Genomic DNA, 17,709 nt, shown 5'->3' with positions numbered 1-17,709 from the left:
AGCGCTACTGCTTGCTGAATTAGTTGAACAACAAAAACATGTTATAAAAGGAAAGTTCAGCCCAACAGTGATGCTGACAAAGATGATTAACTGCTTGTTGTCAAATATTTCAAAAACATTCTTCATCTCCTGAAATATTTGCGCACGTCTCTGTCTCAGTGCTTCACAAGCCTCTACTGGCAACTCCTAACCACTTGAGAGACCTCTCGAGCTGGAGAGAAAGAGTGATTCTTAGCTTTAAATAACTTGTTTTTATACTTGGAGTAAATTTCATGAATTGTCAGCACTTAAGACTAAAATTGCACTTTGAGAAGCTTGGTAAATACGGGCCCTGATGTTTTACAAATGGTACAGCTCAAATGAATACACTCACAATCAAAATATTTTTGTGTTTTTAAAGTAGTATAAAGGTTTAATTTGTAATGATAAATAGTGTTTATTGTATAAAAGTTAAAGAGTAAAATGGTTTTGCTATGGCTATTTAAAAAATGAATGCATCAAAAAAAGAAAAGAAAGACAAAATGTCTCTGTGCACCCAAACTTGACTGTTTTGCTTTTAGACAAAAGCTCACATATTAGATGTGACAGTTATTAATTGGGCAACATGTGCTTAAAGTTGTAGAATTAAACTGAATAGCTCTGACGTATTTTTATTATCTTAATGCTCATTGAAATTCCATGCCATGCTTTTTGTGATTTTAGCATGTGATCACTGATAAGTACTTTTATTTTGGTCTAACGATGTCACGTCATAAGGCTGCGCCACACTCCTGCTGCGTCTTTGACTTGGCTGTTAAAAGGTTTGTTTTTTAAGCCTTTAAAGTGTTTTACACTTTAATGCAAGTGTGTCAATGCAAAGTGCAAACCGTTAATGAAATTGTATAGGTTTTTAAATAAATCTGTTTTCATTGTTATTGAGTGACATTGTAATTCTTTAACTTATTGGATTTTTCGGGAGTAAACTGAATCTGCACTACAACATAAAGGATGCGTTTCATTTCGCTCGAGTGAATTTGTAAACACGAATTCGGCTACTGGCAAGTAATGTTAGTGATGGAGAAACTGAGCTTTTCGAAACTCCCGAGTCAACTGAACCAATTCAGTTGACTTCCAAACATGATTAATATGCTGCAAGTTTAATGTAGTCGCCTTATCCCTTATTTTTAATAAGTAACCATTATAATATTGACTGTTACTGCTCGTGTGGCCTTAATTACTGTAATGTTTATGATTTTGGATTAAAGCGCGAATCACCGCACGCTGGCGACGCGTGCTGGTCAAAGCTGTAAATAAAAAAATTAAAAAATTAAAAATTAAAATAATAATTGCAGTATATCATCTTCAAAATAATAAAGACCAAACGTAAATCATGATAAACTATTTAGTGTTTGGGAAACGCAGCCCAGACATTTACCAGTGCTCTTGACTACTGATCTAGGGAGCTGCTTGAGACACCCAGAGATTTATTTTGTATTTATTTTTCTTTCTGTTAATTATTCTCATCCTAAACATGATAGGGTGTCAAAACACCGGAAAACTCCTGGTGTAGCAACTGAGATCCACCTGACGTACAATAAAGATGGCGTCTATTAAAGAGGAGAGTGAAGACATCAAGATTGAAGTATTCAGAGTGAAACTAGAAGATACTGAGGAAACAGGTTTGTCTCATTCTCAAAATCTGAACCCAGTCATTTGACCCTGTTTAAAATGTTGGCCTCTTCAGAAACAAAGTGATATTTTTGAATTGGTGTAGATTCAATTTATCTGATTTTAAATCAGAGATGTACAGTTTTCAGTTCCAGCAGACCCAATTAATAAAATTGCAATTTGCGATTTTTTTTTTTTTTTTTACAAATGAAATGTGTGTGTACATATTACATTTATCTCACATAAATGTTTGCTCACTCATTGTATTTACAATGGGGTAATTTTGTTGCTCAAGAGTTTACACAAACACAAGGAGGCTTGATTTCAATCTTTGAATTAAATTAAAAAAGTAGCAGAAGTATACAACTGAATAAATATAGAAATGAAATAAAGATAGGTTTTTTTGGGTAGGTCTAACACTGGCATTCAGAAATACTACAGAAACTAAATAAAGTTAGCAAGTTTAAAATAACACTGGATAGTCTTTTAATCCTGTATAAATTAAATACATAGGCTATTAATCCTAATTCCTTACCATTAAATCTATATTTAGTTGTTTTATCAACATTAATGACAGATACTGCTACTTTAACTTTAAGAGCTAATGCATGGATCCATGTTACGTTTTCTTTATCAACTGCTAATGTTTTAAGACATAACCGAAGTCTTTTAACCGTCAAGACTGAAATTGTGTTTTTGACCATCAAAGCTTTATAATCTGTTTTGTTACTCGCAAGCTTTTTGTGAGGCTTTACTGTATGTATAGTATGTGCGCAGAGAAAACATCTCTCAGAGAGAGTGCGAGTCCGGAGTAGTTTAAAATCGTTTTAATGTTTAAATTGGTAAGACTGAAAAAGACGTGCAAATGCTAAACTTTAGTAACGATGCAACACTGGCCTGATTGTGTAAGTGAAAATTTCGTCAACTGTCCCGACTCCCGAAACGTTAGAGTCTGGTATCGCCGCCTGCAAGCACGCTTGATGCTTGCTTTGTGCAGATGCAATGTGGTGAGCGAGAAAGACGAGGCAACGCTGAACCACTCCTGCTGTTTGACGCATGTTGCTTTTTCAAATGCATATTATAAGCGACTCAAACTCGCTGTGCTTTCAGTGATGGAGCAGCATTTACCACTTCACAGAACTGCTCTTCACTAAGGCTGCGTTTACACTTGGCATTAACATGTGACCTGTATCCGGATGTTGTCCACATACACATTGAAAAGACAAGTGTAAACGCACTTCTGATCAGAATGTTATCCGAATCAGCATGTCTAGGTTCGGAGGTAGTCAAGGACTTATTGTGATCGGATCTCAGTGTAATGTAAAAGCAATCCGGCCATCGTGTCTGCATTTACAGGTAGACGTCACACAAAACCCTGCCCACTGTCATTATTCCCCCTCCTCGCTCTGGAACTGTCAGAAAGATGGAGGAAGCAGTCACCCTTAGCAAACGAATACAGGGCCACAGCAACTCTTTTTTCCACAGGAATTGCTGCATGTAGAACACGCATGTTTCCCACCACAGCTGGCAACGTTCTCGGACCCATACGTTTCTCTGTACCGTTACCATTATGGCATCTATCCACATTATTAGTACTTGCAGCCTCTTCATCATCCTCATCTTGCGAGATTTGTAAAATGTCCCCCGACTGAAAACTGTTTTTAAAAGAAAACCCACCAACTTAAAGGTGCCATGTGTCAGAATTGAGGTAAAAATATCCAAAAAATGAGCTACACGCATCAAAAGAATGAGAAGAAATAAGGGCGATGATGTCATTAAAAAAATGACAAGTTATAGTGCTGCAGAGATATCAACCTGAATTAGCATTAGCATTACTAGCCACGGCCCGACAGGTGTCGTAATACCAGTTTCGGCCATGTCAGGCGGTATGCGGGCAACATAACCACCAGTCAAACATGCAATACACGAATAACTCGCACGGCTTGTGGGCGTACTTGAACCTGATGTCAATCGTGTGGAAAGTACAGCCCACTACTACATTCAAATAAACTCTGATAAAAAAAGGAACAGAACCAGAGTAAACATTGGCACTGCTTTCCATCGCTGGAGACAACTAATGGACATGAAAGAAATGAGGTTCGACTCCGAACTTGCAACATTTCTTTTGGATTGGTAAGTAAGATGCTGTTAGTATTTCGTTAGAAGTTTGTTTTATATGTTTGCGTAGTTTTTTCGGGAAGTTATAACATAGAAATGTATCGAAGGCTGTTCGATAAACGTATATATAACGTACATAAATATAGTATTGTAATATAGTACACATATATAGCACAATCTCTATAGCTCTTTTTTTCTTGCCAACTACGTGACCTATATTATGTTTATTAAATGGCTTTCCTGAGGTAAATCTGACATAATTGTTCTCCAGCTATGTTATTGACCTCTTCACGCTGATAAAAAAACACTGATTGGTCGATATTATGTATGAGGAATACATTTTGGTAAGTCGTAGCCTACTGTATCTTTCAACAGTGTTTGTGTTTTTTTACTATTAGTAGAGATGATCGGTTCACGTGCGCTAGGGATCTGTCGTGTAACATTTACAAGCACCAAAACGTAATAAAATTGACAGAATCTGAGAGCTGAGATTTTTTTATATCATAACTAACCTGCTCTGTCTAGTCTGTCGGTCTCCGTGTCCTCTTTGCTTCGCGATTTTTCTGTGCGTGAGAAAATTGATGTGTGGCGTGAGAGCGTGTGAAAAGTGTCAATTGCGTGTCTCACGGTGAATGCGTGAGAGTTGGCAGCTCTGGTTATGTTGGCGCTAGCTTGGTCAACATCAGCGAATGCTGTCTGTCAAATTAATGTAATTCAAACTAACAATAAAAATGTAATATGAACAAAACGAATATGAACATATTCACTGGTAAAGGTGAAGGGGAGTAGCTTGAAGATGTCATATTTTAGCTTTTATAGCCTACTACAGTTGAATCAGATTGAATGCATTAATATTATGAACAGCAGCTACGCTAATTATTTCCCATCTGCTTTTCTGTTGTTATTGGTAAATACAGATCGTCAGCTCCAGTTTGTATCCAGCCTCCCATGGAAACTACAGATGCCCCAACACCCGTGCAGAGACGACTCGACGCCTGTGAAGAGACGACTCGACGCTGGCGATATGTTTATGCCCTAAATTAATACACAAATGCCAACGTATAAATTTAAAATATTTTAGACCTAAATGTTAGATTTGAGATCAGTCTATAATTAGCCAGTTCTGTTAGGTCAAACTGTGTTTTTTTATTTTTGTCTTTTTTATATATAAATGTTTTAATTTCTGCCAAGACATGTTAAAAGTTCTTGGGACTTGTCCTAAAAAAATTATTAAATAATATTGGGAAGAGGTTTGGAGTTTACAGGAAATCTTTTGCTTTGTGCCATTAAACTGGGGTTAACTTTAGGGATGCACCGATACCATTTTTTCAGAATCGATCCGATCCGATACCAAAAATTCTGAGTAATGACCGATACCGATCTACGGAGCCCCTGAGGGGACCTTTGCAAAAAAAATATATAAATACGGACTTTCGTGTGCGCACGTGAAACTATCGCATGCTCACGAGAAAGAGAAAGTTTTGCGTGCGCACAAGAAAGTTTTGCATGCTCACGCGTTACAATTTCCGGTTTGCGTTATTGTTTATAACACATTAATACAATGCAATTAATACACATTAATACAATACAATTAATACACATTAATACAAAGCACATACAAATGTGGAAATACGGATGATATATGTATTAGGGATGGCCCGATACTGGCATCGGGGATTGGGCCGATACTGTCCTCGTACTCGTACCCATAAAAATTCACCGATAACACGTACATTTTGCGAAACGAAACTGGCCGCCGCGAGTGCTTTGTCGAGGTGAACTGAGGCATAGGAAAGTATAATGTCGGCGGTTTATTATTACAGGACGTGTGCAGGTCAAGAAGTTCCATGAACGCAAACATCCAAAGCGCGCGCCCCGCAAACCAGCGTCTCAGCGCGCGAAGACTGAATTAAATTGTCTTTCACGTCTTGCGCTTGTACGGACAAATTCACACAAAATTATGTAAAAACGCCCGTCTTGGCGAGTATCCTATAGTAAACAAAGTCGGTTATATCTCAAATGAACGTAGCCATGTTCAAATGCGGTCCGTGCGTTCGGTCTTAAAGGGGCAGCAGTTTGATAAACCTGCTTCTGTGTTTTAATGTTAATCAAACAAAGGACAAAGAAATACTCACTGCTCTTGACTAAATAGGCTACCCTTTTCAACTTTACAAAAATATCCATCTATATATAATTTATACAGTAATGAATATGCTTTTTTTCACATTTGATTACTTTATTCAGGATCTACCTGAAAAACTCTAAAAACACTGTTTATTTCATTTGTAGCCTTTCTTTGTTCTATTGTATTTATTTGTCCTATTTGTAATTCGATTGTTTGTTCTTATTTTGTTACTGACTGCTTACTTGTTTTAAATTCACATTAATTAGGCTGGTAGTTTTTGTTGTAGTATCAAAATTGGATTAAATAATTGATATTTCACTGGTTTTGACAAACATTTGAACCGCTGACCCGATCCTCAGCACTGAGCCCTGCTGAAGCAGCTCTAAATATGTGCTGCGGCTATTAAATGAAAGATAAAATATGATAGAGCAATGCATATGCATTGCATATATCATACATTGCATTTTAGCAGGCTTAATTAAGCATGAAATTAATAATATAATTTAATAATATATTATTAAAGAAATATATATTTGATGAACAAATTAAGCCAACTAATATGATTTATATTATTTTGGTTTATCTACTAATACATTTAAAAATTACAAATGCAGTGAAAATTCAGGGATCGTTTATGGTATCGGTATCGGCGAGTACCAAAAATGAAAGTATCGGTATCGGACTCGTTCTGCAAAAAGTGGTATCGGTGCATCCCTAGTATGTATGTATCATTTATGTATGTATTACATTGCCAACATAGGGGGCAAACAAAATATTAAAGGGATTGTTAAGGTTGTAAAGTTTTTCTTTCTTCAAAGCAAACCAGGAGACAGTTGGGGATTGCGTTCAACGGAAGTTATTCTTTATTGAGAACTCCGCCGTACGTGGCTGTAGAACTTCCAACATTGTCTAATCTAACATAACTTTACATGGTATCTTATAGGCTTTTTAGGAGGAGGGACTTTTGGGGGTGGAGACAAATTCAAACAAAGCATGTAAATGAGTATACAGGTTAAGGAACCCGCCACAGACCGGCAGTCTCAATCCAATCAGCATAACCACTCAAATGCATATGTGCTAATCCAATCAGCCAAACGATTCAACGTCTGGACTGTGGTTCTTGCTCCAAGAGCCATTAAAGACAATAGGTTAGCGTCTCCGTGATCTGACTCATTTAACTTACAAAGGAAAAACAGGTCGGGCAGGAATATCTTGCTGTAAACTCAATAATCACTTTCTCAGTTTATATACTATCTAAATTAAAACCTCAAATGCTAAAATCAGTATTCTTCACCGTGATGTTATGTAAGGAAGCATATCTGAAAACATATTCTTAAATTTTAACCCTTCATTAACAAGAAAGTGAAAATATTCACTACGAGTCCTTTGGAAGGTCAAAGTGCTTCTATCATAACATTTACATTTACATTTACATTTATTCATTTAGCTGACGCTTTTATCCAAAGCGACTTACAATTGCTATATATGTCAGAGGTCGCACGCCTCTGGAGCAACTAGGGATTAAGTGTCTTGCTCAGGGACACATTGGTGTCTCACAGTGGATTCGAACCCGGGTCTCTCACACCAAAGGCATGTGTCTTATCCATTGCGCCACACCACCCCCTACACCCCCTCCATAACAGTATTACAAATCTCATAAACATCACTGTCACGATCAAAATGTGCATTTTGTCTTGCACAGCTGTAGGTCTCCTGTGTCCACCGGTGACATGTAGTTCTCCGTTCTATAGAGCTCTGGGAATAAGTACATCACATTGGGTCTACCGCTTGGCACTTGATCTTTTTTTAAGGTCTTATTACATGTGCATCCCACACACGTGCGGTTTCATCCAATTCATCCTGCAATAAAAAATATAAATTTTAGATAAAGGTTTGAATTTTTTTATTCAAACTGCAATTGGTAGTGTAATTGAATCAGTGTATCTTTCGTTCAGTCGTTTTTTGATTTAATATTTAAAGTAGAAAATTAGAAAAGAGTTCCTTTTTCGTTTTATAAACAATATTTCTAAAACGTTTTTTGTTCTGAGGTAGAAAATTGAATAAACAGCTTGAATATTCGATTTCAAGTCGCCTTCATTTATATAGCGCTTTTAACAATATGCTTGCAAAGCAGCTTTTGCATAGATAATAGGAAATTACTGTGACAGATTGTTTATAGGCTTTACAACAGCTCTTGGATAAAATTCTACACATCCGCATCATGTTGTTTTCTTTCTTTTTCAAAGGCATGACATTTTGTAGTCATTTTGAATGTACACAAATAAAAATATACATTTTACTGTTTCGAATGACAGAGTATGAAATGATAAAGTATTAAGTTATTTCCCCAGCTGAGGAACAAATCCAAGTGATTGCGCCGGCGCATCGCGCTTTAACAACATCGGTTCACTTCTGGCATTAACTTGACATCGCAGCCTGTTTATTATTAAATTAAAACGCAGTCAACCAAACAGATAAAAAGTTATTCTGCTTGAATTGGTATGCTGTTGTACAATTAAGGCTGTGCCGACAGTCGCCACCAAGGCTACTTGCTGTTATTCCAAACCCATTTCCCTTGCTGTGAAGATGCTGATAGCCTATACGTGTATAGTAGGACTCGACTGAAGTAGCCTACGAAGCCTTCTTAACATTTACAGTTAGCATCCAAATGTTAAATTGAAAATATGAAAACTTTGGACCGAACGAAAGATGCGCAAACCCAACTTTTGCGGTATAGTTTCAATTTCGATTCAAATAAATTAGTTTAGGCTTGGCGTTTAAAATAGGCTAAAGGTTGTTTGTAATAAAGGGCACAATGGGCTATTTTTATAGGCTACTATGTATTTTTTTTATTATAAGTGGTTACTTATTTTTCATTTCTTCTTGTTTTCTGATACCATTCATTTGAGGATTTGGCTAGCCAGTAAGGGGAAGTAAAATACGCATAGCCTATATGTTATTAATAGTGTTTATAATGTTAATGTTGTATTTTATTTACAGGTCTTTTACACTATTTCTGAATAGACTAGCCTAATAATATAATGCGTGTTTCCCTCTCAACATGACTGAGTGCGCCACGCACAAGCGCGCATCCTTGAGATATAAATTATAGGCTAAAACATTTTAATAAAAAAGGCCTACATCATAAAACTCAGAGTATTTTAATATCTCTGATGTTCTCTGTTCTCTGGTTGTTAGATAGTCAGTCTGAATGACAGTTCATGCATGAACGTTAGGCCTATTATACAGTCAATTATTATTACCTTTTTGTACTAGTGTTTAAAATATTTAATTTACAACAAATTATATTGATTTATATCTTTATTATTATTTTAAACTTACTGGACGAGGGCGACCATGGTAGGCCAACAGTCGTCATTTACCCTGTATTTACAGTAATTTACAGTATATCTATACAGAAGAAAGCCCTGTCTAGGCTCTTTGGTACGGGTTGTGTCGAACCATTCGTTAGTCTGGTTGTTTGATGAGAAAAAGAAATGTAGTTGCAATAAACGCGTTAAGAATCTGTACAACTGCAGCAGAGGATGACTATTTTATTCTGCAGTGCGGAACTGAGGAAGAGCTGATGACGAACAGTTTGATCAAGATAAATAGCAATCTTGTGAACTTTACTTCTTAAAAAAAAATAATTCCTTCATCTCAGTAGCAGAAGATTATTACTTGTTTAATTTTTTTATCAATACACATACAAATACAAAGTTTATTAAAAGTCTATTCAAAGTTAATACAATTATTTGAATTGTGACTAAAATATGTCTCTAAGTCTTGTCTTTAGTAGCACCTTGCTTGGAATTTCTGCTAAAATAGACACTTCAAAACATGTTTCAACAACAAATTTTACCCTTTGAGTAAATGTGCTGATTTTAATGTATTTTATAATGTTTACAAAACATGTCAGAAAAGTTGTGATGGGGTAGTGGGCCTATATAGGCCTCCATATTTCATTTAAGTAGTCATTAAAGTGATTTTTCCTTAAGAAATATTTCCTATGCAAACTGGTGTAAAGTAATTTTGCGATAAGTTAAAAAATGTATAGATAAAAAGTACAGATATCAATCAAAACTCGAAAATAAACGGGTAAATGGGCTGATTATTCAGTTGATGCTGAATAAATACAATAGCGTCTTCAATACTTGAGTACTCTTTTCGTCGAAACAGACTTCTAGACCTCAAAATGCGTTTTAAATGTCGCTCAGTGATTATATATCTGTGTCGAAATGCAAGAACTGAAACAATGTCTTTATTGAAGTCCTAATTTAAAATAGATTTCAATTAATTCATGCGCATCCACATCCATGCTCTTGTTTTCTTAGTAAGATGGCAGTGACGCAAGTTGAACGCAAACCAGAAATTGTAACGTGTGAGCACGCAATAGTTTCTCGTGCGCACGCAATAGTTACTTGTGCACACGTGAAAGTTCTTTTTTTTTTTTTTTTTTTTTTGCAAAGGTCCCCTCGGGCTCCGTACAGATCCGATACCAGCGCAGTTTTTTTTTTTTTATCAAGTAGAATTTCTATAACTCTGTGTTGAACTGATAATCACTATTTTGTGTGTTAAACACAATCTACTTAATACAGACAACTTCATTATAAAGAAAAACAAAACAAATATATGATCATAATCTGACATAAATGCTATTATAAACTAGATTAGTGGATAATTCAGCAGTACAATTTAGTCTAGAAAAATCACGAGTGCACAATATTTGTATAAAATCTGAACATTTTGTGAAAAAAATGTTTATTGGGGAACAAAGAGACAATAAGTGTAACACTAAATCTGGTAAAACGTTACACATTGCTCTTTGTATTGTTGTAAAATACATTCATGAAAAACAAGATAGCAAAAATCAAAAATATCAATTATTTTAAATATAGCCTACTATAAAATTGAGACATTTTTTAAATGTATAGCACAGCTATTTAATGAGGTAGCAACACATTATAGATAGAACAGAACAAGAACGGCTATTAATAATCTTTCATTGCGTCACTGCATTATGATATGAAAGGCTCCAATACAGTGTGGCACAAAGCGCTTATGCGCATCTAACATCTAACATATGTGATCTAACAGACTCCCGATAGAAAGTAACATGATTAAGGTACAGCAATATAAAGTTGTTTTATGCGAAACCATAGACCTTTATCTACAGATCAAGTATAATAATAGTAACATTGAATCATCTTGGAGAGAGTTTCATCGTGTTTACTGTCGTAACCGAACGCGATGCGCTGTTTGAACGCTGAATGAAGAATGATTGACAGCTGTTGGAAAGTTTTCTTTCATCGACGCAAGACCAGGAGACGTTGGGATAAGCAGAAGTGATTTATTGGGATCTTCGCTGTGTGTCGTCTGTAGTGTTCTTCCAAGTCTAACTTAAGACAGTTGCCTTGCAAATTTATAGACATTTAGGGGGAGGGATTTACATTGAGGTGGAGTCTCTGAACAAAGCATGTAAATTAAGTATGAACACGCCCTACTCTGAGAGCGCTACCAGTCCAATTGAATCAGCATAACTTATTCAAATGCTGATACTGGCCAGGAACTCCGGTTCCAAGAGCCAATCCCAGAGCCATTAAAGACAAAAGGTGAAAGTCTCCCCTACAGCTAATCCAATCAACCTAACGATTCATCGTCTAGGGCTGGGGCTCGAGCCATTAAAGACAAAAGGTGCGTCTGGGGCTACGGGCTCGAGCCATTAAAGACAAAAGGTGACTTACAATAGAGAAAAACAGGACTGGCAGAAACTGTTGTTACTATTATCCTAACCTAACCTTAAAATGCTAACTTCAATTTTTTACTGTTGCAACCTAAATTAAACATTTTACAAATTAGTAATACAACACAGCCATAGCTGAGGGAAATCAAGATTTACGTGATCTTGAATTTAACGACTTAAATATTAATTTCTATCTCACATTATACTATATAATGGCTTCAGAACACTTATAATATTGTGCACGAAAACTTATGGTGCTTTATAATGTTTGTGTGCCTTTTGTGGGGCTTAACAATAACACAGAATAGTATACGCACAATATCGGATTTGGATCGGCCTCGTCTGACCGATACCCGATCCGGCAAAAATGGCAGTATCGGAGCCTATACCGATACTGAGTATCGGATCGGTGCATCCCTAATTAACTTGTATTTTTATTTTTTCCCCTTCATTTTAGACCTGATGTCACTGAAAGAGGAGAATCAAGAACTGAATATAATGAAGGAGAAATATCAGAATGAGAAACATCATGGTTTGATAACTGGAGACAAATATTTTAGTTGCTCACAGACTGAAAATATTTGGTCACAAAAAATAGCTCAGAAGATGGCAACTAAAAGTAATTTCACATGCCAACAGTGTGGAAAGAGTTTCAATCAGCATGGAGACCTTAAAGTCCACATGAGACTTCACACTGGAGAGAAGCCATACAGCTGCCAACATTGTGGAAAAGGTTTCACTCAAAAAGGAAGTCTTAAAGTCCACATGAGAATTCACACTGGAGAGAAGCCTTTTGCCTGCCACTGGTGCGGAAAGAGTTTTACACATAAAGGAACCCTTAATGCCCACATGAGAACTCACCCTGGAGAAAACCCTTTCGCCTGCAAACTGTGCGGAAAGAGCTTCTCACGAAAAGAAGGTCTTAAGACTCACATGAGAATTCACACTGGAGAGAGGCCATTCATATGTGGTCATTGTGCAAAGAGTTTCAGATGTAAAATAAGCCTTAATTACCACATGAGGATTCACTCAAGAGAGAACAGTAATCAAGAGATATGTCGTCAGTGTGGAATGAGTTTCACAGACCTGAATCACCTTAAGAATCATGTAATAACTCATATCGGAGAGCATCCTTTCATGTGCCATCACTGTGGAAAGACTTGCAAAAGCAAAGCTAGCCTTGAGGTTCACGTAAGAGTTCACACTGGAGAGAAGCCTTTCACCTGCCCTCAGTGTGGAAAGAGTTTTACAGTTAAAGGAAACCTTCAGACTCACATAAGAATTCACACTGGAGAGAAGCCTTACACATGTCTTCAGTGTGGAAAGTGTTTCACATATCAGAAAGACTTGAAACGTCATTTGCAAAGTCATTCTGAAAAGAAATTGCAGAATTGTGAGTCTGACAAGAGGTTAACAAAAAGGAGCAATTTTGAAAATAAAATCCACATTCACTCTGGAAGGCAATTTAATTGTGATCTGTGTAATAAAACATTTCTTTTGCCATCGCACTTACAGATACACATGAAAAGGCATGCATTTTTGAGACCCTATTTTTGTTCTTTGTGTGGAAAGGGTTTTAAATGGCTCAGAAGTTTAAAATGGCACCAGAAAATATGCATTTGTGTGAAATTATTTACAATTGTATAGAGTTCCACTTGAGATCCACTTACAATTTTGATTCGACTTAATATCTCAGAGTCAACATTTTTGATAAGCTAGCTTCCATCTTGCTGTGAAATACAACATTGTAAGTAAAATTAGAAATAAAAGGACAAACTTAAATAAATAACATTGCACTGCATTATTTGAGTCATCTTTAATGACAGAATGCACAAACATAACATGTTTGTTATTTTGAAGCCGCATGTTAAAATTACCTTTAGTTTTATGGGAACAGATTATGAAAAGCTTAAAGCTACAATGTGTAATTTTTTTCACCGCTAGGGGTCGCTAACCTCGTACAATAACAAAGGCGCAGATTGATGACGCATAAGCGGAATTATGGAACTTGCCGTCATGCCGAAGGATCTAATGATGTTTATGGATGAGTGAATACATTGATTTTTTTAACATGTGTGGCAAACAATTTTCTAATACTGAATAAGAGACAAATATGGATCAATTGTCTTTAACAATTATTTATTCCCTTGCAAGGAAAGGTAAGCAGTCATACAGTCATTACAAAGTGCCTGCAGAGTGTGACAACGAGTGGGCGTATCCTTCATTCTTTATAGTTATTCCACCCCCAAGGTTGTTTTCCCGAGGCTAAATGAAGATATCTTTCAGCCATAACTAATACATTGTTTAGATTTGTCTATCATATTATACCCTTGAATGGAGACCCTCTATCTTGGTCATACACTTAGTCACACATTAACTTTTGTCAGGTCATATACAAGGAGATACACATACATTCATAAGGGTATGTATCGACACTACATTAATCTAATTACCATCACATTTCTAAGATTCTATAAATATAATTAAGTGCAAACATATAAAATGTGTTTGAAGCAGGGTGCGATTGCTAACGAGAGACAGATATCAGCGCCACACGCGAGTCCCGTGTATATAAAGGAATAAGGACATTTCATTCTACCGAACTACCCGCAAGTGCTGAATTCCTACTCACACAGGTCGTTTCACTTGGTCTACACTATCACACTAACTGCATTTAAGTGTGTTGAAAGTTATAATGTTATTATATGTGTTAGTTTGTCTGTATGAGACTAGCAGTAAGCTAGATCAACATTAGAATAACATACTGATCATATTCTAACATTTCATCATGTTGGGTTTAATATTTTCGAGTCAATTGATTTCACCTACCAATCAGAGGAACGCAGCTGTAACTAACATAAAAAGTGTATCAGAAGCAAAGCAGGGTGGGTCCTGGCAACACAGTGTGATTGAGATCCATACGTCATGTTAGGGTTGTCGGAGAAAACATAGAGCGCAAGTTCATGAAGCCTGGGGATGATGTCCTACCCATAGATAAAGGACTCAAAAATAAATGGCGCTGGGCGTGGATAGAAGAAGGTAGAGACGGCGAGCCTTTTGGCAGTTGGTACCAGAAACTGAGAGAGCCTGGTGCTTGTTTCTGCACGTTTTGCCCGAGGAAGCTACTATATACCAGCAGCAGTAAGAAAATGCTTGCTCGTCATGAGTTAGACCCCAGTCATAGAGCCACTGCCCATGCACTCAAACTTACCACGACGTTGCCGGGAGCAAATGTTACAGCTGACACACCGTTTGTCTATGACTGACCATGTCTGTTACTTAAAAATACATTTGTGCACATTTATTATAGAACATGACTTGTCATTCATAATTTCGCAGCCACTAGCCCTGTGTAGAAAACTAGCAGAAGACAAAAAAGCGCTAACTAGCCTGTCAGTTTCAGATCAACATGCGAGTTACATGAACACTCATGGCATCGCAATACAGTTCAAAAAAAATTTGTCTGAGAAGCTAAAAAAATGCATGTTCTCACTCAATGTTGATCAAGTAACAACCTTGAATATGGATAAAATTCTCAATGTGCCTGTTCGCTTTTTTGATAATGAAAGCAACAGAGTAATAACACAACATCTGGCAAGCAGAAAAATTAACATTGCCAATGCCCCAGAACTTATGCTGGAACTTAAAGATGTCCGGCAGACTAATGGTCTTGAGTGGAGACAAGTGACCAACATCCTCCTTGACAACTGTGCAGTCATGAGCGGAAAAAAGACTGGCCTTGAAACCAAAGCAAGGAAGGAGAACCCATACCTCCTTGATGTATCTGGAGACACCGTGCACATGGTTTCCAATGCTGCCAAGGCCCTCATGAGTCCATTCAGCTCAGAAGTTGAAAATTTCTGTTCTAATGTCTATTATGAAATCACCAAAATAGAAGGAAATTTTCTCAGAGTTTCAGAGTCTGCTCCATCTTACTTCCAAGAGCTTGATAAGACCAATTAGCAACAGATTCTTCAGATGCTGGAGGTGTGCACCAGGCTGAATGAACTCATGGATGTACTGGTGGTGCATTACTACTATGTGCTGGATCCAAATGAAGAACACAAATACAGGTAATGCTAATCATTTTGTAGTTTTAAATTAAATTTAAGTATTCTTTTAATGTCTCTTCAGTTTGAATTCAAAAAGAAATTGTGCACAGTTGAGTTAACCATTTTTATTGTATTATATTGCATGTAGAGTGATGTGCTAGTTTAGAGTGTGGTTAGGTTTTATGTAGGAATCAGCAATGAAAATAGCCACAGTTGTGTGTGTGTCCAGGTGTATATATGTGTGTGTGTGTGTGCATGCTACAGAAGGCTTCTTAAAGGGTAAGTTCACCCAAAAATGAAAATTATGTCATTAATGACTCACCCTCATGTCGTTCCAAGCCCGTAAGACCTTCGTTCATCTTCGGAACACAGTTTAAGATATTTTAGATTTAGTCCGAGAGCTTTCTGTCCCTCCATTGAAAATGTATGTACGGTATACTGTCCATGTCCAGAAAGCTAATACAGACATCATCAAAGTAGTGCAAGTGACTACAGTGGCTCAATCTTAAGTTTATAAAGCGACGAGAATACTTTTTGTGTGCAAAAACCCCCAAAAATAACGACTTTATTCCACTTTTCATTTCCTTCTCTCTGGGCTTCGAGTTTTTTCACGTAGTGTTTTAGCGCAGCGCGTCTGTGTTGCACGTGAAAAACGTTGAACTCGTGTTAGTTCCTGATGATTCATGAGATATTAATGCATGAATGAATGCATAATTCATGCATGAATTTATACATGAATGAATGCATAATTCATGCATGAATTTATACATGAATTCATGATAATTACCGTGTTACCGAAATTCTTCAACAAGAACAAGCCACAGCATCCCGAATGGGAACATAAGTCAACCTTAACCGGAAGGCACGAATCTCTGTGCTCTTTACAGAGTTTGACAGATTCAAAGTCATGATCGACATGTTCAGAGGTATCTTGTAGTAGGCTAACTTGTGTAGGTAAAAACTTTAAATGTAATGAAAGTTAATAACAGTTGTTGGTTTTTTTTACAAAGGGAACAGCCAGGTCTCTAATACAGCAATCATAACCAGCTTTAGAAGTTATACAGTTGTGTTCAAACAAATAGCAGTTTATTGTTAAAAAAAAGTGAAATTATTTTTAATCAGTATGTTATTTCCTTATTTCAGATGTAATGGAAAGATTAGACATTCAATTCCAAGTCAAAATATGAACATACTTTATCAAGTCTGCATTTTTTAACAGGAAACGAAGAAAATGATTATTTATCTTTAGAAAAGAAAATAGCAGTGTTTACATTTCTCTCTTTTCTAATTCAGCCACAAACACTTGACATAAACTTGAGACATTTTTCAAGATTTAACTTCACTTTAATTTACTGAACTAATATGTAGTTGCATAACCATTGTTTTGATAACATCTTTGATAACATCAGCAGTTATCAAAAACAATGATTATGCAACTAAATATTACTTCAGTAATTTAAAGTGATGTTAAACTGAAGAATCTTTTCAACATTTATGTCAAGTGTTTGAGGTTGAAGAGAAAATTCTCAACACTGCGATTTTTTGGAACTGATTAATATTCCTTTTCCTTTGCTTCCAGTAAAAAAAGAATGCAGACCTGGTCAAATTCGTTAATAATTTGATTTGGAGTAATTTTTCCATTTCATCTGTAGCAAATTAGCTCTATGAAATATTGATAATCAATAATAACTGGTTATAATTGATTATGAATATTTGGATCAGTTAATATAATTAACTTAACAATCAATTAACCTGTTTGTCCCATAAACACTCAGTGTTAATTGTTTATTAATTCTAAGAAATGTAAATTTCCGGGGCAAATTACTTTACAGTACTACTAAGAGTAAGTAGTCAAGATCTATGATTAAAGACTCCAGATATAAGCTTGAGACACGGACAACTTTACGTGTGACATGAACAAGACTTTATTAACTAGACTGAACACTTAAACTACTCTAACATACACATACATACAGTTTACCAAGGGAAAGAGAGCTGAAACAGAATACAAGAAAGCAAGAAGT

General features: G+C 36.3%; 1 protein-coding gene across 2 annotated transcripts; it reads left to right on the top strand.

Annotated features, from left to right (window-relative positions):
• Positions 1–732: 732 nt before the first annotated feature.
• Positions 733–13,422, top strand: LOC311080654 (uncharacterized protein). 2 transcript variants are annotated; one of them, XR_014605669.1, is made up of 3 exons: positions 733–800; positions 1,518–1,658; positions 4,683–5,015. XR_014605669.1 is itself a non-coding variant. In XM_084110734.1 (3 exons), exons 2-3 carry the CDS (start codon positions 1,580–1,582, stop codon positions 13,278–13,280), a joined length of 1,269 nt encoding a protein of 422 aa, XP_083966860.1. In that variant the 5' UTR covers positions 738–800; positions 1,518–1,579; the 3' UTR covers positions 13,281–13,422. The 2 variants fall into 2 exon arrangements, 1 of the variants encoding a protein (XP_083966860.1); XM_084110734.1 differs by lacking the exon at positions 4,683–5,015 and adding an exon at positions 12,091–13,422 and having other exon boundaries at positions 738–800.
• Positions 13,423–17,709: the final 4,287 nt, after the last annotated feature.

The sequence above is a fragment of the Abramis brama genome (assembly GCF_963993115.1).
Source record: "Abramis brama genome assembly, chromosome: 4".
Lineage (NCBI taxonomy): Eukaryota > Metazoa > Chordata > Actinopteri > Cypriniformes > Leuciscidae > Abramis > Abramis brama.
This window is presented reverse-complemented; position numbering and strand designations above follow the sequence as displayed.

What these genes read in the sequence shown, in the direction of transcription:
- LOC311080654 (XM_084110734.1), top strand. Translation starts at nt 1,580, where the DNA reads ATGGCGTCTATTAAAGAGGAGAGTGAAGACATCAAGATTGAAGTATTC. An exon ending in AGAAGATACTGAGGAAACAG is followed by an intron (nt 1,659 to 12,090) that starts GTTTGTCTCATT and finishes CCTTCATTTTAG; the next exon opens with ACCTGATGTCACTGAAAGAG.